Consider the following 27109-nt stretch of genomic DNA (forward strand, 5'->3'; position numbering starts at 1 on the left):
TCTTTGGGGTGTACACTTTGTATTAGTGTTGATTTCAGATGGTAAAAAAAAAAAAAAAAAAAACACATTTTAAGGATTTTTATATTTAATGGTGCAAAAATGTCATGCGGTGTAACCATCAAGTAAAAAGTAATAACTTTTTCCTTTGACTATGAATGCATGTGAGTGTACACATCTTAATTTATTTTTTTATAAATTATTAATTCATAAATATAATTACATTTTTTAAGAGTTGCACCACATGACATTGTACAACCTGAACTAACCATTATAAGCTCTATCAAAAAAAAAAATTCCCCAAGAAATAAAAGCATATGGCAAACTACTACTGATGGTTTTCTTTTCAAAAATGTGTTTTTTAATACGTTTTTTTTTCTTCATTAGAATATTAGCACAGTTTTACCACCCTGACTTTTTTTTTCCTTTATGCATGAACAAAAGAAGAAAAAACATTAAAATGAATTTAAATTCCGTAATTAAAAACATAGAAGATGTAAATTTTACATGTAATTTCGCTCCATGAGAGAAGATAAAGAAAAACAAATGTGGTGAGAAAGTTATGTTAATTAGGATCCAATTATAGCACTGCAGCTGGTTTGTACTGCATATAGCACATATATAAGTTGTGTTCAGTTGCTATAGTTTCTTGTCATATAGAGGTTACTGATTCCCACAGACAATTAAAGGCATTATAAAGCTTCATCCTATGGTATACACCTCCTGTTTCTGTGACATGCATGCAATGCATGTGTGCATTGGTGTGTACAGCAATAAAATAGAAATGTTTTTGTAAGGTTTGCATGCCATTACAGAACAATTTGCTCTTTTACTATGTGAATGCAGAGCAAAACATATCAGTTTCCCTTGATGTTTCGTATCAGTGAGTGATCAAAGGCCACTGCGCTGAACTTCAGCCAAGAGGTGTCCTACCTTACAACAGCACTTTCCTTGTGTCTTTTTTCTTCCGAAGTTCATACCAAGATATTGTGGCCACTGCAAAAAAAGGTCAAAGTCTGCAGAGACGGCATGCAGTGTTCATACAAAACACCATTCAAAACACTGAACATAAGGTTATTGCAAAGCTGTGACACATAGGAAACACGCGTGTGTGTGATACCCAAAACCCTCTTTGCTGAAGAAACTTGATTTCTGAATGCTCACTGCAAAAGGGTGTCAAGGAGGGACTGAACTTCTGGATTTCTTGAAATCAAGGTAAGGAGTCATTCATAATTAAATTTAATAGAATTGGATTAAATGGTTTTCATTTTAGTGACTTAGCTGTATTTTACTGGTATTTAATGCTAAAAGTAATGCTATTGGGAAATTTAAATAATATTAATAATAAAATAATAATAAACCTTCGTACTTTTCACAAAGAAAAAAAATGATAAAATCAGAAAATAAAGTAAATCGAGCATGATATAAAAAAGCCATTTAAATACACACATAGGCTATTTAACAGGCAAGCACGTTCAAAATATATCATAAACGTCAACAGAAAAGTTGCATAAATGTCTTGTGTATGAATGCACCAAAGATGCACGGTACGATTGATCGGTTCACACAATCATCCATAATTGTTCATTAAATGTCAGGTGAATCAACGTGCGCGCGCGCCACGCGCGTGCGTGTGTCAGGCGGGCATTTTTATCTGAAGTCAGGAGCTGGTGAGTTATGAAAATAATTTGCGTTTCACACGTGGCATTAAAAAAACAACTGATAAAACGGCGTAGTGAATTCATAAAAATACGTTACTGATGCTAAGTAACGTTAGCGAACCAACGTCACGCACTTGTTAATAAACAAAAGCAAATTAACAGACTGGAGTGTAACAAACCCCTTGCACCTGTCATGAGCCTCGAGGAGAACTAGTTAGTTTAACTGTTTCACACAAACACACACTGAACAAACCTCTTAATACTTCGACGTCTGGACTCACGTGCTACACACGATGATTGAGTGTTACTTACACACATAACATGTTGAGAAAATCCCATAGACGCTGAAATGAGGAATCTGAGCTACAACTCCAAACTTTGGGGTGAGCATTTTTTTTGGCGCTTAACCCACCAACACACCTTAGAAACTGCTTAGCAACATGCTAAAAGTCTCTGAGAAAACCTTAGCAAGACCCTCACTGTGGCGCCGACTAGTTTAGTGTTTTTACACAGAACAAAACGACATATATTATTTTTTTATCTTTATTTATTTATACCACACATATTTTGTACAGAATGTAACACATTTTAATGTGATTTAACAATAGTCAACTCAAAAGTTACTGAAATTTGCTGTAAAGTAGGCTATTTCACTTTAAATGAGTATTCACTTCTATGCTGGTTAAGTTGGATATAGCAACATTATATAGATAGTTTGTATTTAGCAAGGATAAACTATATAGTAATAGCAGGAATAAAAACTGTTTTAGTGAATATAGGCCTACTGTGTATATGCAAATAATTGCATATTTTCAGCTTGCTTGACAATAACTGATGTAATATCACTTTATACCACTTTATTTATGCTAAAACTGCCTAGCGATAGCAACTAGCAAATAAGTAGAATTACTGTACTTCTCAACTGCTAAAAAAAGTATGTTATATAGTATGAATGTAATCCGGAGGTACTACATTAGTCTTGTTGCTGTTAATATTATTATAATATTATGTGACTTACCATCCTGGAATATGTGAGCGATGATTCTGTTCAGATGTGCCATTTTCAGATGTGCCATGTAGCTGTAGGAGGAATATTACACAGATCAAGCTTTTTCATGTGTCAGCCTGACTCATTTTGGAAATAAATAGAGCCGTGAGGTGGTTCATGTCTCAGTGAATGGAGCACTGTACCTTTTTGGGGGGGGCGCGGGGGGTGGTGGCTGCATTGGGAAATAAGATGACTATGACTACTCAGACTGGTACAAAAATGCATTGCCCACCAAACCTCCTATTGAGTAAGTACTTTTAATTTGTCTTATGAATGTTTCTTTATGGTGCATTTAAATATTCAATCAAAACTTTGTTGTGTTTTGTTATAAGTGCGAAAAATGAATGAAAAACAAAAAAACGCTTTTTGTAATACAGTTTGCATCATAATTTTATATGTAAAAGATATAAATTCTAACATGCCAAAAATAATAATACATATTAAAAACAGATTAAGTGTTTATATATATATATTTATATATATTTCAAATCAAACCCTAGAATTTAGTTTTTATAATTAGCGAATTTTATAGCTAATATATATATGTAAATGTTTAAGCTTATAATACACACATCTATCTATCTATCTATCTATCTATCTATCTATCTATCTATCTATCTATCTATCTATCTATCTATCTATCTATCTATCTATCTATCTATCTCTCTGTCTCTCTGTCTATCTATCTATCTATATATATATGTATATGTATGTGTGTGTGTGTGTGTGTGTGTGTGTGTGTGTGTGTAGTAACGTAAAAAAGAAATTACACATTTTAAAATATAATTATTTATAAATAATTGTGTATTAATATATAATTTTGTATTTATATTATTGCAATTTACAGTATATAAAAAATACATGATAGATAAATGCATTCATTTTCAGTTTTCATCATTCATTTCTCATGTACTTTATCTTTATTAACTTCAACTGCATCTCTTCTCCATGTACAGCTAGAAATTCATCGTCAGCTAATGCAATGGCAGCCTCGGTTGTCACCTGACCTTCTTTATCCTCCACTAAAAGCTTCACTGTCAGTGGCACGGCACAACAGAGACTGTTTTCTTGGTAAATGGTGACTGGAGGTCGTCCCCAGAGCTCTTGAGTGATGGTGGCTCATATGAAGTCATTACAGTGAGCATCTATCATGGGCTGTGTGCTCAATGGTGTTGCCTTCTTAATCAGTTTCATCCTTGACAAGAGCTCCTGTGGACACTGACAGGATCCCATTTAGGTTTAACCGTGCTCGAATGAATCTACGCCGTTTCAAAGGCTGTCCACAATGGTGGTCCATGATGCTGACGGGACTCTCAGTGTAATTCGGTTGGGGTCGTTTGTTACGCCAGCACCAGTCCAGTATGAAACGCTGTGAATGTAGCTGTAGGAGGGATATTACACAGATCAAGCTTCTTCATGTGTCAGCCTGACTCATTTTGGAAATAAATAGAGCCGTGAGATGGTTCATGCGAATGGTCCACTGTATCTTTTTTTTGGGGGGGGCTGCATTGGGTTCTTTGAGATAGGAGAGGATAAGATAATCAAAGTTCAGAAATTTGTTAGCCTTATATCTCTCAGGTAGATCCAGATAGGTTTCATAATTCATTGTCAAAATTATTTGGAAATTGGATGCATCAGAACCAACCGTTGACCTTCTCCGAAACCAGATATAAGCAAACTTTCAGGCACATTTTTTTTTTATGATGTAAACAAAGCATTCTTTGTTCTGCGGCCTTTGTTTGTAAATCCTGCTTTGCTTTTGTCTCCACGAATGTGGTTTGAGAAGGTTTGCCCTTTCTCAAGTTCTCGATCATTGTTATAAATGGATTTTTGGAGCTTTTCTTAACCGTCTTTGATTATAATCCCAGCATAATGAGGGCAACAGTGCAGCTGAAGCTTGCTAAAACCTCCAAGTTCCCTCCTACTGAAGAAGGGGCGTGGTCATTTTAATGGGTGTGGCAACACTCCTTAAAGGAACAGTTCACAAAAAAAATAAAAAATAAATCTGAAAACGTACTCACCTTCAGGCGATTCAAGATGTAGAGTTTATTTCTGAATTCGAACAGATTTGGAGAAATTTAGCACTGCAACATTTATTCACCAGTGAATGGGTGCCGTCAGAATGAGAGTCCAAACAGCTGATAAAATCATCACAATAATCCACAAGTTATCCACACCACTCCAGTCCATCAATTGATGTTTTGTCTAGTGAAAACCAGTGTTCGTAAGAACAACTTGGCAAGTTGGCCAGTGTTTCGAGTGATTTTTAGTCTAATCTACAAAAATGACAACACGGTAGGTTTAGGCATCTTAAAAAACACCTTAGGTTAAAAACTAGTGCTGTCAATAATTTATCGCTATTAATAAAAGTTGCTTTGTTTACATAATTTATGTGTGTATACTGTATATATTTATTATGGATATATAAATACAAACGCATGCATGTAAGAAAAATATGTTGTTTATATATTAAAGATATACATAATATGAAATATAATAATATGAATATAAACATGTTAATACTTTTAAAATATGTACTGTATGTGTGTGTATTTATATATAAATAATAAATATATATAAATATACAAAATGTAAACAAAAACGTTTATTTTGGATGCGATTGATCACGATTAATCATTTGACAGCACTAATACAAATATCTGAGACTGTGTTAGAATATCAGTTTGAAAACCTCATTGTTTATCTTTTGTAGATAATATTCTGCAGTCATGACAAAATAAAAGCACTTCAGAAAGTGTAACCTGTACTGCGTCTGATTTGATTCCTCATGTGTGTGTCAATACAAGTGTGTGGTTCAGGGAAATGATTTCCTTATACCTCACGCTTTGAGTCAGCATTGGGAATCTCCACCTGATAACTGGAAAAACGCTCTCCCACATGAATTTCCCTGTTATCATGGTGGAATATGTCAGCATTCGGCCCCCACACAGTTCCAGTCTGTTTTATAAGTCCAGTTCACACCCCCTCTTTCTCACTCTCCATTGCTTCTCTCTCTCTCTCCTGGTTTCCAGTGAGTTGGTAATCCTCCATCTGAAAAAGAGATCCAAGCTGAAGCAAAGAAGTTTTGGGTTGGCATGCTTCAGAAAGGGAGCTGTCACATTGCTCCTCACAGCTCTCAGTCACAGTGGTAACGGCACCTGAACAAGGGGCGAGAGAGGAGGAGAGAAGAAGACTTTAGGGACAAGAACTGAACAATTAGGGCATTTGCGTCTCTCAGGAGCTGCTGTCTAAGTTATTGGAGCTCATTGAAACTTCTGTTTCATCTGTAGGTTGGCACCATGAGTGCTGAAACTGTGAAAGATGACTATGACTACTCAGACTGGTACGAAAATGCATTGCCCACCAAACCTCCTGTTGAGTAAGTACTTTTAATTTGTCTTATGAATGTTTCTTTATGGTGCATTTAAAAATTAAATCAAAACTTTGTTGTGTTTTGTTATAAGTGGGAAAAAATTAGTTAAAAAAATTGCTTTTTTTACATAGTTTGCATCATAATTTTATATGTAAAAGGTATAAATTCTATAACATGACAAAAAATATTAACAAATTTTTTAAAAAAAGTGTTTATATATATATTTATATATATTTCAAATCAAACCCTAGAATTTAGTTTTTATAATTTGCAAATTGTATAGTTTATATATATATATATATATATATATATATATATATATATATATATATATATATATAATATATATAATATTAGTAATGTAAAAAAGAAATTACACATTTTAAAATATATAATTGTTATTTATAAATAATTGTGTATTTATAATTTTGTATTTATATTATTGCAATTTACAGTATATTTAAAAAATAGATGATAAATAAATGCATTCATGGGTTCTCTGGGTTTAGATATTAACTTCTGTGATTTCAGCTAGATAACATGGTTAAGGTCATCAGATATTGATTAGATATCATCTTTATTGCTGCTCATCATATAGTCTGTTGTCATCTCATAATGCACTACCCAGAACATTTATATGGTTCCAAGTCTACAGGTGTGCAAACATTTCTGATCATATTTCTGCTGAAAGTGATATGCACATCCATCACTGCTATTCATGTAGAGATTTTCTGACTTTGATCTCATCTTTGATTCTTCTCGCATATACAAGAGACTTTTCGGCTGGGTTTTAGGTAACAAGACACCAAACTGTGAATCTAGAGTTTCTTGAGTGCGTCACACGTTAGCCTCGTCCGAGACTTACTCAAACCAAACACAATCCGGATCTTTTCATTCATCTCAGAGTTTCTTTTAGCATGGACTTTAGTAGTCGTAAGTCCATGCCAACATTTTCAGTTAACTCCAAAGCGTTACACGTCAGTCACATTACTTACAACAATGGGTTTAAATGAATAATCTTCACTTGAAGAGGTTCAGTAGAAGTGCTCTTGTTAGTAATGGTCTATTGCTTGGGAACGGAGGCGAGGAAGGGAGCGTGTGCAGGCTGAGTAACCGGCCTGGATCTCACCAGCTTATGATAAATACTCTGTGTTTGTGAAATTTTCAGAGTTATCCCACCATGTGACCCCACAGCTGACGAAGGCCTCTTCCACATATGCATTGCTGCAATATCTGTGAGTTCCCTTCAGATGAGACATACTGGTTTCTTTATATGTTTTCTTATTTTTTAAAGTCAGTACCATGATATGTATCAAAGTAATAATGATAGACCAAAATGCAATGGCAGGGACGATTAAGCAGACAATATTGTGATATTTTAAGATGCATCTATATGTCAAAATCTAGAAATAACCTTATAATAAACTATTCATGTTTTCCTATTTTTCTGAATCTTGAGTAAATAATTTGTAAAAAGTCCTAATTTTGGATTATTAAATGAATAAATAAATATTTTATATATTTATTAATTTGTTCATTCATTCAATTCATTTTAATTTTATGTGGAAAAATCCCATAGCAAGATCTACAGAACACATTCTCCAGTGTTAGTTTAATATCATTGATATACTATACGTTTTTATTCATATTTTGATTGTTTTTATTTTTACAGTTTCTGTTTTCATTATAACTATAATATGTTTTAAAGTTTTTTTTATTGTATATTTTTTATACATGTTTATGTATGTAATTGACTTGACAACTTGCTGAAATTTCTTTTTTTCATTTATATTTATTTTAAGATTAAAAAAAAAAAAGATTTTATGGTTTTAGTTAACGATAATAACCATTGCAAAAATAATATTTCCACCAGATATCATGGTACTCTCGTAGTAATTTTGTCTAAAAAATGTGAAGAACATTTCAAACCTGTTCATATTATTTGTTGTCACTCATCTTCCCACTGAGCTCCTGGCCCTTTGATATTTACACAAAAAGACAGATGCTAATTGACTAAGATGGACCCATGTGGACTCAGAGGTCACCTTTGGCCATGCCGCTTCCTAAAAGTGTTACAGGTCACTGCAGGTCACTGATCCCAGGCCTGTGCTCTCTGATAGTGCACTTACTCACACCAGAAACAGAGGCAGCGTCTGCGGAAATGGGTTCTGCCCTTGTTTCACATGGGTCTGTGAACCCAGAAGCTGTGGTGCAGAAGGGGTTAATAAAGGGTCAATGTCCCAGCTGCACCGGCCTCTGGTGGGCCTTCAGAGGATGTTAAACTGACAAATTGACCTCTCTTTATGTCCAAAGCTGGTGGTCATGCTGATTCTCGCCATCCTGGCCAGACGACAGAAGCTGGGTGACAATCAAAGGGGACTCACAGGTTTACTCAGGTCAGTTTGACATCACCCAGAACCACATGCTAAAATCACTCTCAGACCATTTTAGCCACTATGTAGCAGCTCCTTGGCCAGTTTCAGTTTGCATGTGCAAAAGTTTTCTGTTCTGTTCTTCAGCCCAGTCAATTTTTTAGACCACACACAACACAAGGGTCTTGCTGTAGCCGTGTATGGCGTCCTCCTCTGCAAACTGGTTGGAATGGTCCTCAGTCACCATCCTCTCCCCTTCACTAAAGATGTCAACAACAAAGGTATGGTGACAAGACTTCTTGCTTGGTGGAGTGGCGAAATGCATTTATAGTGTGATTATGGCAGTATTTATTCAGTTTTTATGCTTGATTTTATGATGTGGGCTAGTGGTAGAGGGCTCTATCATACACTCACAGTGTTTTTTTTTTTTCTTTTTCAAGTTTCAGCCTGACACATTAATAATTTGTGCGCTCATGGGCGTGCTGATCAGGAAACAAGGTGTGTTCAGGCGCTTTGTAGGCGAGTTGCTATTGTGTTTGCGCTATTGACGCAACTTAAACTTGGTCTAAAGTCAATGACATGGTATTTTTATTAATTATTTGTTTAACTATGGAAAGTGTTGCACAATTTTGATTGTATTTATATTAATACCATGGTTAATTTTGGTAAGTAATATGCATCTATAAGGCGGATGCACAATTCATGTATGCTATGTGCATTACACACACAGTGAATCCCAGCAGCACACAAACATGCCAAATAATAAAAATGAAGGGATTACAATGGGGGAATGGGAGATGAGACTGGTTTATTGCATGTTACGTCCAAAACACACTCATTACTCATTAAGAGAATTGGTACAACCATTTTGAACCATGCGTCTGGCCCACCGACCATTTTTTTCCCTTATTAAACTAGCAAAAGTGGATTCAGACATGCCCTAAGTGCACCTGCACCCTAAGATTTAGGACTAGCGAAAGGAAGGTTGTTGGTTCGATTCCTACGAGGAATTAATTTTGAATCGCCACCTATGTGCACTTAAACCAATTTGGTCTGAACCAATAATGTTATGAAGATTTAAATTCTTTATAGATTCAGAAAAAATCATTCTTTTCTATCATAATGTAAATCAAAGACTTTCGGGCCACCAAAGAGTTTGGGAAATTCAGTGTGTTGGAGGGGTATAGTGGCTCACCCTTCACTGGTGCTATCAAATGAACACTCTCTCTGTTCACCAGATGGCAGCTATCCAAACTAGGCTCAGTTCACACAAGAGGATCAAAAGTAGCACCCTACCTGATCCTTTTTTTTTTCCTTTTCTCTGAACTGCTAGTCCTTCTTAGTTGGGTTTTGTAATTGGATTATCGCCTGCATTTTTTATTCTTTAGCAAACAGGGCCTCAGACAAGGCTTTGTTTGTGTTATGTAAATGTTTGCTGCTTTAATAAGTGAATTTGGACTCCGACTTAATAAGTCAGTGTTAGTTAGTGTGGATGGCCCACTATTGTTATTTCCCCATTCTTGATAATATGAAATTCTTTTGCTGTTTTCATAGTTTAAAAATAATTTGATCAAGCAGCATGTAGTCATTTTAGTCTAATTAACTTACAGTACACTTCAGGGACAATCCTGTAACTCTGCATTCAAAGGTGCACCTAAAAATGATCAGCATTTATTCACTCTCTGGTCATTCAGAAACAGATTTTTTCATTCGTTGAACACAAAAGAATGGAATGCAAAAGACTTCTTCTTGAACAGTTAGGAGGAGAAAGATAATTGCTTTGAGTGGTTTGTTTACTGGTCAACAGCCATTTTTTGAGACTATCAAAATCTTAACCCCCATTCACTGCCATTATAAAGTTTTGAAGAGCCAGTGCATTGTATAACTCTGATTGTATTGGAAGAAAGTCATATACACCTAGGATGGTTTGAGTAAATCATTCAGGGTGATTTTAATTTTAAGGTGAACTATCCCTTTAAACACGTAATTGTTTTGATGAATATTTGTATAGCTATTCAAAATTTTGAACCGTTATTGGTTCTTTAAAATCTGCCCCTCTGATAAATGCCATCATTTGCTAGAATACTCTAAAGAATAAAGAGATAAAATAACAGCAAAAAAAATATATTGTTAATAAAATGTTACAATGGCTTTTAGATTTTTATAGTATAACTTTATTTAGTTACAGAAATAGAAAAAATAATAATCAGTTCATCTTGAGCATAAAAAAGTGTCACTTATCAGTCTTCGAAAAAAAAGTCAATATTCCAATTATTCTGAAGCCATTGAATAGATTTGTATGAGAAACAGGCCCAAATTTAAGTCAGTTTACAACTTCAGGGGGAAGTTGTGGCCTAATGGTTAGAGAGTTTGACTCCTAACCCTAAGGTTGTGGGTTCAAGTCTCGGGATGGTGATACCACGACTGAGGTGCCCTTGAGCAAGGCACCGAACCCCCAACTGCTCCCCAGGCGCCGCAGCATAAATGGCTGCCCACTGTGTGTGTGTGTGTGTGTGTGTGCGTGCGCACTTTGGATGGGTTAAATGCAGAGCACAAATTCTGAGTATAGCTCACCATACTTGGCTGAATGTCACGTCACTTCACTGGACTATATTTTATGTCTGTAGAGTTCTGGCTGATCCTGGCGCTGTTGTACTACCCCGCGTTGTACTATCCTCTTCTGGCCTGCGGTACGCTGCATAACAAGGTGGGTTACGTCTTGGGCAGCCTGCTGTCGTGGACACACTTTGGAGTTCTGGTCTGGCAGAAAGTGGACTGTCCCAAAACACCACAGGTACGACTTACAGTACTGAAACATCACCTGTAGAGTACAAGCATAGTTTATGCGCTCTAAATTTCATGATTGATTTGCACTAAAAAATGTGTGGGTAATATAGCCAGATAAAGCACTGCACTGTTGTTTGACATTGATTTGTCTGTTTTTGTCCTTGTCTGCAGATTTATAAGTACTATGTGCTGTTGAGCAGTCTTCCTCAGATCGCTTGTCTGGCTTTTCTTAGTTTCCAGTATCCACTGCTTCTGTTCAAAGGCTTGCAGAACACAGAGACGAGCAACGCCTCTGAGGTCCGTCTAAAATATCTATTAAAACATTAAACCATTAGGAATACTTGGTTGTGTTTTAAACTAGATTTTTTAAATATTAGTCCTTTATCATGGACACTCTTATTGATCAATCTGTATTTAACATTGTTTTTCCTGCTGTACTTCATGCGACCCTGTTGCAACAGACCTGTGACCCATTTTGGGGTCACGACCCGCCAGTTAAGCACCGCTGTGTTAATTCATAATGAAGGGACTTAGCAGCATGGAAAGGCAAGAGGGGAGTTTGTAAACTCGCACCTGCATTCCTGAGCTCTAATCATTGTAAGCAGCTCAGTGGGACGGGTTTATGTTTGACTCGCAGGGCACTTTACACAAACAGAGTGTTGTTTTCTCATAAGAAACGCACAATAGCAGTGTTATTCAGCTTTAATCGTATGTTCGGATGAAATAAGAGAGGAGCAATCCATTCATAAGATCTAGATCAAAGTTTTTATTTTTGAGATATGTCATTTAAAGATTCAGATCAGCATGAACGGAATGAATGTTACTATCTAAAGATTTGTTTTTCTTGCAGGACCTCAGTAGCAGTTATTACAGAGATTATGTGAAAGAGATTCTCAAGAAGAAAAAGCCCACCAAAATCAGGTGATGCACATTCACATGGACAATATTATTTATTAACCCAAAGAAGCTAAAAAACAGCAGATGTTATGTTAGTAACCCATAACAAGAATTCCACAGTGAGCTTCAAACCCCATATAATGCATAAAAATACTATAAATACTAAATAAATACTATACATAAAAATACTAAACACATTACAGGCCATATTTTGTCGCATATTAAAATTCTTGGCATTCTGCAATGTGAACTAATCTTGTAAAAAACAAAAATGTGGCTAAATAAGTGGATTTTAATTGCAGTGAAGGCAAGGAAAGATGAGGTATTTTCTATTGTAGCATCAGTCCACTGTACAACAGCCAGTCAGATGGGATACTGTCCATAGACTACTTCCTTCCTCATTTCCATTGACCGGTGGTGAATCACACCGACTGTAAATTGACTTATGCAAAGACTGGTAGATAGAGATCCACTGCTGGAGTCTGAATGCCATTCAGTTTGTCTGTACTGTACAGATGCTGATCTCCTTCATGCAAAAATATTCTGAGCGTCTGAAATGTCATTGATTATAGTCCCGTGAGTAATGTGAGGAAATGTTTCCTGTTGCGTGGAAACTCCTTGATGTTGGTATGATACAGTCTACATAGGAACGCAGTGTAATGAAGGGAAATATCCATTGATAAGACTGGCAATTATGTAGGAAGGTATATGGAATAAGGAATATTCAAGAGGCCATGAGGTTGCAGGTTTAGACTGGTTGTCTAAAGGTTGTAGGTTCGAATCCCATTAAAAGCCATTGTGTGAAGGATGACTGAAGCTGTAATAAAAATCTATTATTTGTCTAACTGTGCATTTGAAAGAATATGAAGGGTTGTTATTTTTAAAATTATATTAAATTGTATTTTTTTTTTTTTTGTTGTTGTTGTTGTTTTTGACACTTGCATTTGCAGTTCCAGCGCATCAAAACCCAAACTGTTTGAAAGGCTCAGGGATGCTGCCAAGTCGTACATCTACACACCAGAGGATGGTAAAATAAAATAAATTAAAATGTCAAAAATATATACAGTTGAGGTCAAAAGTTTACCCTCCCATGCCCCCCTCCAGAATGTGCTAAATTTTATTTTACCAAAATAAGAGGGATCATACAAAATGCATGTTATTGTTTATTTAGTACTGATCTGAATAAGATTTCACATAAAAGATGTTTACATATATTCCACAAGGAGAATAATAGTTGAAATTATAAAAAAAGAATATGAAGAATATGCATTTGAAAGAATATTAAGGTTATTACGTCCCCTTGATTCTTAATACTGTGTTGTTAGCTGAATGATCAGATTTTTTTGTTGAGTGATAGTTGTTCATGAGTCCCTTGTTTGTTCTGAACAGTTAAACTGCCTGCTGTAATTCAGAAGTAATTCAGAAATATCCCTAAAGTCCCGCAATTTCTTTGGTTTTCCAGCATTTTTTTTTCACCCTTTCCAACAATGACTATGATTTTGAGAGCCGTCTTTTCACACCGAGGACCACTGAGGGACTCCTACACACCTATCACAGAAGGTGCAATCGCTCGCTGATGCTCCAGAAGGAAAAAACATGCATTAAGAGCCGGGGTGTGAAAACATTTTGAATTTGAAGATCAGGGTAAATTTTACTTAATTTGTCTTCTGGGAAACATGTAACTATCTTCGGTAGCTTCTGAAAAGCAGCACTAAATGAAAAAAGAAGAATATACACATAATTTTTTTTTTCAAAGGTTTTCTCTTAATGCATGGTTTTTCCTTCTGGAGCATCAGCGAGTGTTTGAACCTTCTGTATTAGATGTGTATGAGTCCATCAGCTGTCCTCAATATGAAAAGATGGATCTCAAAATCATACAGTCATTGTTGGAAAGGGTTCAAAAAACCAAAGAATTTGTGGGACCTAAGGGATTTTTCTGAAGAACAGCAGGCAGTTTAACTGTTCAGAACAAACAAGGGACTCATGAACAACTACTCTGTATTATTTTGGTAAAATAGTTAACATTTTGCATATTCTGAAAGGAGGGGGGGGGGGGTGTAAACTTTTGTCCTCAACTGTATATACTACCATCCCAATTTTTGGTATCAGTAAGATTTATTTTTCTTTTCTTTTCTTTTTTCCTTCTTTTTTCAGCAACTGTCGATGCATTTAAATGATGGAAAGTTACAGTGAAGACATTTTATGCTTTAAAAGTTGTAAAAGCTGTCCTTTTAAAACATTCTATTTATCAAAGATAATTGAAAAAAATGGATAAATATAATAAAAATTGTTATTGATAATTATAAATGTTTCGTGACTAGCAAATCAGTATATTAGAGGGATTTCTGAAGGATCATGTGTATGAAGACTGGAGTAATGTTTTGCATCACAGGAATAAATTACATTTTACAATATGTTCACTTAGAAAACAAATTATATATATATATATATATATTAATAATACTTCACATTTTTACTGTATTTTTGATCAAATAAACGCAGACTTGGTGAGCAGAAGAGACTTACCAACCCCGAACTTTTAGAAAGCACTGTTTGTATTTATTTATTGTAATTTAATTTCTTTTCCATTAGTTTTTAGGTTCCCTTTGAAACTGGCGATCTCTGTGGTTGTGGCATTCATTGCGGTTTATCAGGTAAACTCTTCAAAAAAGAAGAGCCATTTTTAGAGTTATTTCTGTCTAAAAGTATTAATTCCCGTGCTTTTGTTAAATTTAATGTAGCATTTCAAGGCATCCTCTATTCTTGTGAATGTCTTAGATGGCGCTCTTACTGGTCTCGGGCGTGCTGCCCACCCTACACATCGTCCGCAGAGGAGTAGACGAAAACATCGCCTTCCTGTTGGCCGGGTTCAATATCATCCTGTCAGATGACCGTCAGGAGGTGGTCAGGATTGTCATCTACTATCTGTGGTGTGTGGAAAGTGAGTCAGTTGTCATTCTCGTACTTCTCTTACTTAGGACTTGGATGTGATTTGATCTCTCTCACAAATGGACCACTATTACACTATGTATATCTTGATTTACATTAGTTGGAAAGCCTATTTGCCATTTTGGATGAGGATGTTTTAATATGTATATGTATGTAAATAGATAAATGCAACTTAAGTGTGCTCTTACATTGCTATGTTTTTAACACATTTCAGTAAACTCAGGAAGTGCACATTATAATAATTAAAAGTTTTACTTTAAAAAACTTTTTAAAAGATTTGAATCATTTTTTATACTTTTGTCATACTTTAAAGTACACTGTTTTGATGTGTTGGTTGACTAACATAACTAAAGTAAATATATTTTAAATGTACTAAATTGTATTAAATTGCAACCTCATCACTACCAATGTATAATTATAATTAAATACACAATTATAATAATTATATTTTATGTCAAATCTCATTTATAATTAATAATTATATTTAAATATATGACTAACAAGCTGTTGTCTTTTTCTATTAAAAAAAACACACAGTTTACTATAAATGTTAATTTAGCTGTAATTTAGTAATTAGTAATTAAGCACTACTTGAAAATTTTTACAACATTAGAACTTAAAAATATAGTATATATATGAAGATGCGCCAATAAACGCTGAAAATGAAGTGGATTTGCGCATCTTCTCTATTAACAACGGCTCTGTGTAATAACAGCTGCTCTATGAGAAATCACGCACCTGATGGAATTAACCGCTGATTAAATAACCGGCTGACGAGATGCGCATAACGATCGGACGATCGTGATCGGAGCACCCCTAATATATATTGAAAATATTTTTTTTTCCATGCATTTATTCAAATTGTCTTATTTTTAGTCCTGTCAAATGATTAATCGCATCCAAAATAAAAGTTTTTATTTACATAATATATCTGTGTGTACTGTGTATATTTATTATGTGTATATAAATACACACACATACAGGATGTGTTTTGAAAATATTTACATGAACCTGTATATATTTATATTACAGATAAATATATTTAATATATAAAGATAACATTTTTCTTAAATATTTACATGTGTATTTATATAGACATAATAAATATACACAGCACACACACATATATAATATAAACAAAATGTTTATTTTCAATGCGATTTAATCGCGATTAATCGTTTGACAGCACTTCTTATTATTCAGTAAATATAAGACAAACCGATTAATTTTAATAATTTTTTAAGCCGTTACACTGAACTCTGTTGATTCTCCTCCATAATCAGATTATATGTGGACCTGAATTTATTAGGTGGTATTCACATAAACGACACTTAAACCATTTCGTTATAAAGTAATTACAGTGAGACAGTAATTTGGATCAGTGCAGTTGGTCAGCGTAGCTTTAATGATGATCTCTTATAAGCTAATGTATGCCAGCACAGCCATGCAAATGTGAGCTTGCATTGATCCAGACTGCAGGAGGTTTGCATGCATCACACACACACATCCACTTTCTGTACCTGGAGTGGGAAAGAGTGCTGAGGCTGTGAGCGTGTGTTTGTGGCTCATGTGATTGTGTTGTGTTTCAGTTTGCTATCTGTCAGCGGTGACCCTGTCCTGTCTGCTCAACCTGCTCATGCTCATGAGGTCCATGGTCCTGCACAGGTGACCCTAACTAACACACATTCAGTGCTCTTCAGCTGCTACACTACCGTCACATGACCACAGAAACGCAGATGTCACCTTTAGATAGTGCTGACAAACGATTAATCGCATCTGAAATAAAAGTTTTTGTTTGCATGATATATGTATGTGTACTGTGTGCATTTATTATGTATGGTTTGTACAGCCATACAGGTTTGGACAGCTTTTTTCCCTTAATGCAAAACTGCATTTTGTATTTACTTGCATTAACTCTGTGTAATATTTAAATTTGTTTGATGATCTGAATCTTTTAAATGTGACATAAGCAAAAAACTTTAAAAATTTTGGAAGGGGGCAAAAGCCTTCTCGTGCCACTGTATAACTAAAACTGAACACAAAATTATTTAAGACCTCTTACTAATAACTTTATCATAACTGACTAGCTGGAGGTGACACAGGAAAAATCATTTACTAGGCTAATGAGAACGAGGTAATTACAGTCAGGAATAGCATATTAAAAATAATCACTTTTCAAATTGAGTTTTTAAATGTCATTAATGGCAGTCTGACTCTGTGACCTGCAATTTCATCTGTTACTTCTTCAAAAAAAGAAACGCCCTCATTACCTATATTTCCGCAGTGCTGTGTGTGTGTGTGTGTGTGTGTGTGTGTGTGTGTGTGTGTGTGTGTGTGTGTGTGTGTGTTAGTGCACTGAAGGCTGTGTCTGTGTTCACTCAGGTCTAATCTGAAGGCACTGTACAGAGGAGACGTCTTCACTGTGTATAACTGCCACAGGAGCATCCGACCGTCCCGGCCCGCGCTGGTCTGCTGGATGGGCTTCACCAGCTATCAGGCCGCCTTCATCTGTCTCGGTGAGAGCACGCTTCTGCTCTTCTGTTCCACAAGCCCCTCGTTCTCACGGCACAACGCTCTTCACTCTAGTGTAAAAGTGTGAGAAAGACCATCGGAAACATTTTTGCCTGGATTTGTGTACTGGAACAAACTAAATCTGAACTGATGAACAGTTTTTATAAACAATTAATGAAACAATTAAGTTTTTATTAAATGTAGCGGAGAACATTTCTGGATCATTGTGGATATTTTTCTTCTTATGAACTTTTCTCTCCACACGTGGATTAGTACATTAGCACACAATAGAAATCCATCATAGATGGAGATTATTGTTGTGATTTTAAAAAAAAATCTTTAGAATAATGTGCATTTATGGACATTTATTAAAAAAGCAAAAAGGATGGAGTTTGTTAAAAAAAAGATACAAATAATGTATATATATTTAGTGTGTGTATTTGGTTATTTATTTTTTATATTTATTCAAATATGTATTTATTTGATAATGCTTTTGTTGTTCAGTTATGTTTATTTATATACTAAAATATATTATTATATTATAATGATATCATTTAAATATATTATAAAATATATCAAAATGTATTATTATAATTTACAATCAACAGAAAGTTATTATATTTAGATTTAAAAAACTACTACTACTAATAATAATAATAATAAATAAGGCAGTGTTTGTGCAGTTTTTAGTGAAAATATTGAATTTATATATGAATTTATATAATTATATATGAATTATATATATAATTTATATTAATTATATATGAATTTATATATATATATATATATATATACACACACACACACATTAATCATTATAACTATATGAAAAATATTTTTATAGTTAGCACTTTACAGGCTATAAAAAACTATTTAAAAAATAGAACATTATTTACAGAGTGCTTTTTACATTTAAATACTTAATCTTATATTTATAATTTTATTAATATCTTTTTCAATTAATTATTATTCATTTTTTATGACAATTTAATAATATGAAATAATATAACATTAATATGAAGTAATATCATATTATTTACATATAATATAACATGAATATGAAACATAAAATATTATTTTCAGTTTTTGTCAAGTGGCTATGAGCATGTTTGATTAGTCCTGCATGTGTTGTGATTGTGTCTGTGTCCAGGTATGGTGATCCAGACTCTGGTGTTCTTCATCTGCATTCTGTTCGCTGTCTTCCTCATCATCATCCCCGTCCTGTATGGCACCAATCTCATGCTGTTCCACATTATCGGCAGGATGTGGTGAGTGGCTTGGCTCTCCTCACTTTCTCTGTGACCCCGTGAGCCACGAATCTCAGCTATATCCTCCTATCAGTCCTCTCTCCTCATGAGCCGTGAAGTGCCTCTTAAGATGCTTCTCACTCTCATGTTCTCTTCTGAAGGCCCTTCTGGCTGATGCTGTTCGTGGCTGTGCTGGTCCAGCATCTGACCTCCAGGTTCTTGTTCGTTAAGAAGGACGCAGGAACAAAAGATCTGAACAACAGGTGCCAGTTATACATAATATTACGAACTGTAACTTTTAATGTTGGTGTACATTCAGCATCTGGTATAGGCCATGAAAGATTGGCCAACAATAAACACCTGTCTTCTTTCTCTACATTGTTATTAAACTTTTGAAGCAGTTCTTCAGAATTTCATATTAGAAGGCTTTTCTGATATTAATTATTTTATTTTTGCAACACCGTTCTGTCTGTCTATCTCTCTCTCTGTCTGTCTGTCATCTCTCAGTCTTTTTGTCTGTCTGTAAGGGCTGCACGATAAGTCGCATGTGATAATTAATGCACATCTTGTCAGTAAAGCCGGTTCTGTAACCAGCGGTGAATCTCTACACATGCCTGATTTCACATGAAGGAGTATTAACTACACAGAGCCGTTGTTCACAGACAAGCTGTGCCAAACCACAATCATATTTTACAGTTTTTCTCAGTCGCTTTGGTGCATTTCTCGAATCATCCTTGAGATTAGCAAAACAATACGTTAATTTCTCAAAACGACTCGTACAAAGAGCAAAACACCATGGATTACCTGCAAAAGTAAGTCTCTTGCTCAAAATCCTTAGTTCATCTCTCAAAAATAGATATCTGTGTCAATGAACATGTCAGTGCCATCAGAATGACGAGTCCTTGTGTCATAGTTTACGGATAAGACAGTCAAATTGTTTATTCATGTTGTCAATATAACAGTGTGCTCTGGAGGGATGTTCTGATGGAAACTACTGTATTGAACACTATGCCATATGCTTATTTATGTCATATTTCCATTTCGAAAGTACATATTTACACATTATTGTATGTGGGGTATTGATTGAAAGATTCTGGATAGAATTCCCAGTTACACTTTTACAGTACTAGTGGTCTGACCAAAAATATAAAACAAATAAAAAACCAAAAAAACCTTTACAATGCCATTGTTATATAGAAAAGGAAAAAGATAAATGGGCACAAAGATGAAAATAAGTCAATTGTCAGGATGTGTAACTCTTGTGTTTTCCTCTGTCTATACAGTACAGTATAAGCTTTCCAACTGAAGATTCATGAGATGAACCTTTGAGCTATCTCAGAGAAATGGTTTATCATCTACATTCTCTTCATTAGTCAAGATTCACTTGCACAATTCATGCCAAATTGACAAAAAGTCTAATAATAATGTGTGCTTGGCAGTTTACGACAACTAGATGAACCGTTTTGCATTTCATGACTTATACGATGAACTAAAGACTAGATGTTTTGAGGGGTGAGACTATTGCACAAAAAACTATATCATTTATTTTGAGCGACATGACATTAGCCTCTGATAATGTAGGAAACTGCAAATAAATGTGCATAATTGCATGAATGTACAAAAGCAATCGCAACTTGTTCAAAAGAATGAGAAACTGGTTTTGTGATGTGTTTAAATGACTCGATGATCTGGAGGTTGTACAAGGAGTTTTGAGAATTTCATTTGAGAAATGACTGAGAAAAACTGTATTTTATAGTTATGTTTATAGTGTGTAGTGATATTTACACACAAAAAAAGAGTATCTACTGTTTTATTTTAGTTATGCACTGTATGGTAACACTTTATTTTAAGGCGTCCTTGTTACACATTACATATACTTACTATTATAATAACAATAAATGATGCATAATTATATGCAAGTAACCCTAAGCCGAACCCTTCACCTAACCCTAACTATATAGTAAGTACATGTAGTTGATTCATATTACTCCGCACTTAAATGTAGAATTACACTGTATAAAGGACACCTTCTAATAAAGTGTAACCCACTGTATATATACTGTACATCCTTAAGCCTGTATGAAGAATCAAACTGTTTCCAAACTTTGGGTAATTTTTGTTTATATTTTTTTCTCCACAGAGGAAGCCTGTTTCTTCTCAGCTACATGCTTTTCCTAGTTAATGTCATGGTTGGTGTTATAGTGGGCATCTGGAGGATAGTCACCACTGCCCTTTTCAACATAGTCCACTTAGGACGCTTGGATATCAGCCTTCTCAACCGCAACGTCGAGCCCTTTGACCCAGGTACTGCTTCACAGAGCGACACATTTATATTCAGACACCCTGCTCAAAATGAGTGCACTGATAAGTGTCTGATAAAAGTGCTTCCTCTCGGTCGCGTCAGATGTGGGATGTGATTGTCATTTGTATGTAGATTGTCTCTTCTGTGTCTGCAGGATACCGCTGCTACGCTCATTACCTGAAGATCGAGGTGAGTCAGTCTCACCCCGTGATGAAGGCCTTCTGCGGGCTGCTGCTGCAAACCTCAGGCCAGGACGGTCTCTCTGCACAGAGGATCAGAGATGCTGAAGAAGGTCTGAGCTTTTACTTCTTCTTTATTACTTCAGGATGATTGTATTTAATTCACCGGAGAGCAACCTGTTCCAGAGTCTGGACTCAAACTCAAAGCTTTTAGTCTTCAGAACTAATTCAGAGCTGCTTGTCTGAGGATGCGGTTTAGTGTTTAAAAGCTGCGCTCATTCAGTTTGTCTAGTGAGATTTATCAGTGAGTGTGTGGAAGCTGTACATTTCAGGCCTGATTCTTTCTGAGGAAACAAAAATGCACCAAGCTCATTTCAAATAATGTTAGTTCTTCTGTGTGAAATCTAACCAGGATTCATATCGATCTGTGTTTGATTTCTCTTGAGTGATTCATGTCTATATGCATAGACGGTTGGTTGGAGTAATTGATTCATCATGTTGCCCCGCACGCAGCAGGCGAGCGCTCCCGCAATCATTATATTTGTCAGGATAAATTGGGCCCCGATGTGCAATAAGTCACCGTGGCCCTGCTGCTGCTCAATCAGACCTGACAGAGAAACACAGCAGAGCCCATAGTGTGAACATCCTCTGTGCATTCCCAGATTGCATTGCTCATCTCTCTTCATATAGCAGAACGGAGATGAAATTAGATCTTTATGTGTCTGTCCTCTCAAGTCAGAGTCAGATCTGCCAGCGTTTGATGTGTTTTACAGGATGATAGGCAGCAGATGGTGTATATTCAACATTAAATAGCCCTGTCTTTTGTTGATTTTACACATACAGACGTACTGATGCTTGTTGCATTCAAAAACTGGAGGAATCTGATTTGCATGTTTGTATTTGCATACAATATTAATTATTATCTGAGAAGAATTGGCAAAACTGGTAGGTTACACAGACTGAGCTTGTTATTGACAGTTTCATATGTGTGACTCATAGTTTTTACACTCTCCATATGATAATGGCACATTGTGATATGTTCCAACTGTGATAGGCCTACTGTAGTAGCGCTCTCTTATGTGGACGATATCTATTTGCATCAATTACCTTTATTATAGATTTAATTTTTAAAGAATATTTATTTAACACCCATTAAAAAGCAAATGTTTAACTTAATATATTAAGAAGGAAAGACTACAAATTATTGCACCGCTTATTATTCTTCAGCGCCACGTCAATAAAACAACAAAAAAATGCACACATGAATGCGTTCGCGCATCATGTAACGTTATTAAATAATAATATATGAGCCGGTTCTTTTTAGTGAATCAAAGTAGGCTATATACGTGAAAAAATTATTATTTTTATTTATTTATTTATTTATTTATTTTGATTAAGTCCTAATCACAAACGATGGACTCTTATGAGCCCCGCTTTAGTGAATCATAAACATACCGCTCTACTGGGGTTTATTTTCCGAACGAATGACTCTTATGACTCCGTTCTTTATAGTGAATCATAAACACACCGCGCTACTGCGGTTTAATTTTCGAACGAATGACTCATATGACTCGGTTCTTTATAGTGAATCATAAACGCGCTACTGGTGTTTAATTTCCGAACGAATGACTCTTATGACTCGGCTCTTTATAGTGAATTATAACAGCGCTAACAGAGTTCAACTTCCGAACGAATGAATCTTGTTCTTTTTAGTGAATCAAAATACAGTGCGAAAAGCATATATATATATATATATATATTAGTGATCGACCGATATTGATTTTTTATAACCGATACCGATACCGATTATTTGCATGTTTATGTACCCGATAACCGATATGCAGAACCGATATTTATTTACTGTTATACTTCTGTTTCTGACAATTATTACAACACAAATGAGCTGAAAAAAAAACATTTTATTTATAACAATCACTCCTTCCTTGCATACAAAAAAACCTTTATATTTATACACAAATAAATAGAGGGGTCTGAGTCCAAAAAATTTAAGTGCACTGTGCAAGTGCAAGTGTCTTTGTTTTAAAATAAAAGCTTTGATGAGGTAAAAAAATAAAAACGGGTAAAAAAAATAAAGCACAAAAATGATTCTAACATATTGGTGGGGGCGGGAGGGCTATTTAGGAGTGCATAGCTATTTAGTAGTGTAACTTAATACTCCCAGTTAAGCAGAACTAGGCTTTAGTGTAGAAAACCGAGTCTTTCAGCATTCTGCCCTGTAAGCCTGCTTCCTTCAAAAATTTCATGCAGTGGCCGTGCTTGAGGCTTCCTGATCATCAACCCAGTCAGGTGCTGAGCAATATGAACAAACTTTTATCCCGAGACTATATAAAATTAAACCGCACTTGTCAGTTGGCATTTTATGATCTAGATTCAATCTAACGTTAGATCATGAAATGCCAACTGACAAAGTGCTGTTTGACTATAATTTAATCAACCGCGATCGCGCATGGAGATAATAAATAATTAATTTCCACAAAGCGGTATATGTATATGTGTATTAGCGAAATAATTGTTATGTAGTAAATTATAATATAATCTAGTGTGTTTAAACAAGATAATCTTGTCAAAAGTTTCATTCAGTGGCCGTGCTTGAGGCTTCCTGATCATCAACCCAGGTGCTGAGCAATATAAACGAACTTTTTTTCCCGAGACTATATAAAGTTAAACAGCACTTGTCAGTTGGCATTTTATGATCTACATTTAATCTAATGTTTAATCATGAAATGCCAACTGACAAAGTGCTGTTTGATTATAACTTAATCAACCGCAATCGCGCATGGAGATAATAAATAATTAATTTCCACAAAGCGGTAGGCTATATTTATATGTGTATTAGCGAAATAATTGTTATGTAGTAAATGAAAATATAATCTAGGGTGTTTAAACAAGATAATCTTGTCAAAAGTTTCATTCAGTGGCCGTGCTTAAGCCTCCAGATCATCCGTCAGTTGCTAAGCATTATGAACAAACTTTCTCTTCTAGACTAATGATGAGCAAATACAACAGATAGAGAATTAAATTCAACGCTTTTCAGAATCAGAATCAGAATCAGAATGAGCTTTATTGCCAGGTATGTTTACACATAGCGTACGAGGAATTTGTTTTCGTGACAGAAGCTCCGCAGTACAACAGAATAACAGCGACAGAACATAAAACACATAATAAAAGAATAAAAAAAACATTTTTTTTATTTTCAACATGCACTCATTCATGTCTGTTTTATTTAATTCATGTAAAGATACGTCTTTATTGGAGCAGGACATGACGAACACTACGTAACTCAATGAGTTCGTCTCAATTGTTTAGAAACAAGCTGCATAAATTAACTATATCAGGAATTTATGTCTCAGATCTCATTTGTGCATGTCTGTTATGTTAAATAAAGTTGATTAATTAAAGCAAACCAAGTAGAACATATACTTTACCTGTGCACTGAGTTGTTGGTGACTGATCTCCTCAGACGCCCGGGCTGCAATGGCGGAAATCTCAAAACGGCCACAAGATGGCGCCGTAAATCGGCGAATCCGATATTACAAAACCGATACCCGATTATGGAAAAATGCTTAAATATCGGGAAAAATATCGGTAAACAGATACATCGGTCGATCACTAATATATATATATATATATATATATATATATATATATATATATATATATATGCTTTTTATATGTGTTTTTATATATGTGTGTGTGTGTGTGTGTGTATATGCACACACACACACATTTCTTGACGCTTACAGATACATTTAGTGAAATTTAAATATTTTTATCTACATGTTGGCTTAACTTGTTTCTTACATGTTCAACATTTGAAGGTATTCAACTAGTCCAGCAAGAGAAGAAGCAGAACAAGGTGTCGAGCGCCAAGCGGGCGCGAGCGCACTGGCAGCTCCTCTACACGCTGGTCAACAACCCGTCTTTGGTGGGCACCAGGAAACACTTCCAGTGCCAGAGTTCTGAAAGCTTCATCAACGGAGCCCTCAACCGGACCTCCAAGGAGGGCAGCAAAAAGGAAGACATCATCAAGGAGCCTAGCAAAGAAGCAGAAAGCGCCGCCACCAGCAACTGAGGACTGAAAATCACCATGTGGAGAAGGAGATCGGCCCTCCCTGCCCCCAGCCTTTTCATACTTAATGGCTTCTGGCCAGATATTGATGATAGTATTATATGCTTTGGTGTAGCAGAGAAGCACATGTGTTTTAGCTAAGTGCACTTACAGCTCAGTGCCTCAGGAAGAACTTCATGCAGTTGTAGTTAACGGATCCCTTGCACATGTGTGTGAATGCATGGATTGATGTGTCTTTTGTTGCATGTGTGAGTGAGACTGTCTCTCCGTCTTGGGCTTAGCGTATCAGGAAATTTAGTTTGGCACTGAACTCCCATTTAACTGATTGATGCCAGGTTAGTATGTGTGACTATTTATGAATGTACAGGTTCTGCTCATTTGCAAATTGACAAATTTTTCATTTCCGCTCAGCATCTTTTTTTCTGCACTCATTGTTGTGACCAGTGGTGAGAATGTTCTTATCCCAGAAGAAACCAGTAATGTCCATTATGGGTTCATCTGTGTCTGTACATCTATTGTAATTGTACAATTGTTCCCATCTCTGACAAAATGTACAATCTGTCTCACATTGACACTTAATTTTGATAATTCCCTATATTATGTCTTGTTCTGCTACCTATGGCATATTTGTGATTTAAATGAAATAAATATTTAAAAAATAAAAGTATGCCCTATGTGTTGAATTAAGGGAAATAGGGTCATTTCCGGCGTCACGTAGGCTATATAAGGACGTGTCAATCAGCATGATTTTATTTTTTAATGAAACCATTTAAATCTGAAGTATGCTCACGAAGGTTTTTTTTCGTGCAGCGATTTATTATTCATAGGGGAATTACGAATATTTAAAATAAATATGACTAGACAGATGCTGAGAGAGCGCAACTGTTCCCAACCACATTTTTGTTCTACACAATAGTTTTCTCAAGAATTCATCACAATATCCGTAACGAAAAAATAAGCACCATTACACATTTTATTCTAAATGTATAAATAATTTCGTGAATTTAGATGTTCAATAAATATCTTCTATATTCAGACTTATTTATATATTTGTAGCTATATGTTATATATATATATATATATATCTATTTGTTTTGAAATATTCGTTTAAGGGAAAACATTATTAAAATAAAAGCAAAATTAAAATAAAAGCAAAAACATGTTCGCGAACGGACTTTATTGATGATTTTACCGAGCTGTGCGGTTTGTGCTGGAGAGCTTTTCTGCATTCTACAAACACTTTCTGCGTTTGCAAACAATGTCCAATACATTTGTTCGTTCAATATTTTATTAAGGTCATGTACATAAAATCATATCAAAATCTTTAAAAGGTTTGAGTATTTTTACAACATCATTGGACACTTGGACACCAAACAAGCCACTATGCGTCAATTTACTGGACACTCGATGTCGCTTTGACTGATGGTAAAAACGGAACATTAATACATACATACATATATATATATATATATATATATATATATATATATATATATATATATATATATATATATATATATATATATATATAAGAGAACATCTCAGGTTACTTCATTGGCTTACATCACAAATCGACATTTAATATCTACAGTCTATAGTATCCTAATAAAACACTTAAAAATACGTTTGTGCCACATGCCACGGACAAGAAGGCTATCTCAAAGAGAAGAAAGGACACGTTCAGTCAGTTCATAAA

At 35.1% G+C, this 27109-nt stretch overlaps 1 protein-coding gene across 4 annotated transcripts; it reads left to right on the forward strand.

Annotated features, from left to right (window-relative positions):
• The first annotated feature begins 1043 nt into the window (after positions 1-1043).
• LOC113043510 (receptor for retinol uptake stra6-like) lies at positions 1044-26077 on the forward strand. 4 transcript variants are annotated; one of them, XM_026202947.1, is made up of 18 exons: positions 1044-1212; positions 5997-6085; positions 7248-7314; positions 8393-8475; positions 8599-8732; positions 11079-11245; positions 11410-11535; positions 12089-12159; positions 13086-13162; positions 14728-14789; positions 14914-15076; positions 16674-16749; positions 17467-17600; positions 18746-18863; positions 19004-19105; positions 20983-21146; positions 21299-21436; positions 25163-25416. In XM_026202947.1, the coding sequence occupies exons 2-18, from the start codon at positions 6006-6008 to the stop codon at positions 25414-25416; spliced, it is 2016 nt and encodes a 671-aa protein (XP_026058732.1). In that variant the 5' UTR covers positions 1044-1212; positions 5997-6005. The 4 variants fall into 4 exon arrangements, with proteins under 4 accessions (XP_026058732.1, XP_026058734.1, XP_026058735.1 ...); XM_026202949.1 differs by lacking the exon at positions 1044-1212 and adding an exon at positions 1564-1667; XM_026202950.1 differs by lacking the exon at positions 1044-1212 and adding an exon at positions 1899-2041.
• The last annotated feature ends 1032 nt before the right edge of the window (positions 26078-27109 follow it).

This window comes from Carassius auratus, chromosome 25 (genome assembly GCF_003368295.1).
Source record: "Carassius auratus strain Wakin chromosome 25, ASM336829v1, whole genome shotgun sequence".
Classification (NCBI taxonomy): Eukaryota; Metazoa; Chordata; class Actinopteri; order Cypriniformes; family Cyprinidae; genus Carassius; species Carassius auratus.

What these genes read in the sequence shown, in the direction of transcription:
- LOC113043510 (XM_026202947.1), top strand. Translation starts at nt 6,006, where the DNA reads ATGAGTGCTGAAACTGTGAAAGATGACTATGACTACTCAGACTGGTAC. An exon ending in CATCTACACACCAGAGGATG is followed by an intron (nt 13,163 to 14,727) that starts GTAAAATAAAAT and finishes CTTTTCCATTAG; the next exon opens with TTTTTAGGTTCCCTTTGAAA. An exon ending in ACAAAAGATCTGAACAACAG is followed by an intron (nt 19,106 to 20,982) that starts GTGCCAGTTATA and finishes TTTTCTCCACAG; the next exon opens with AGGAAGCCTGTTTCTTCTCA.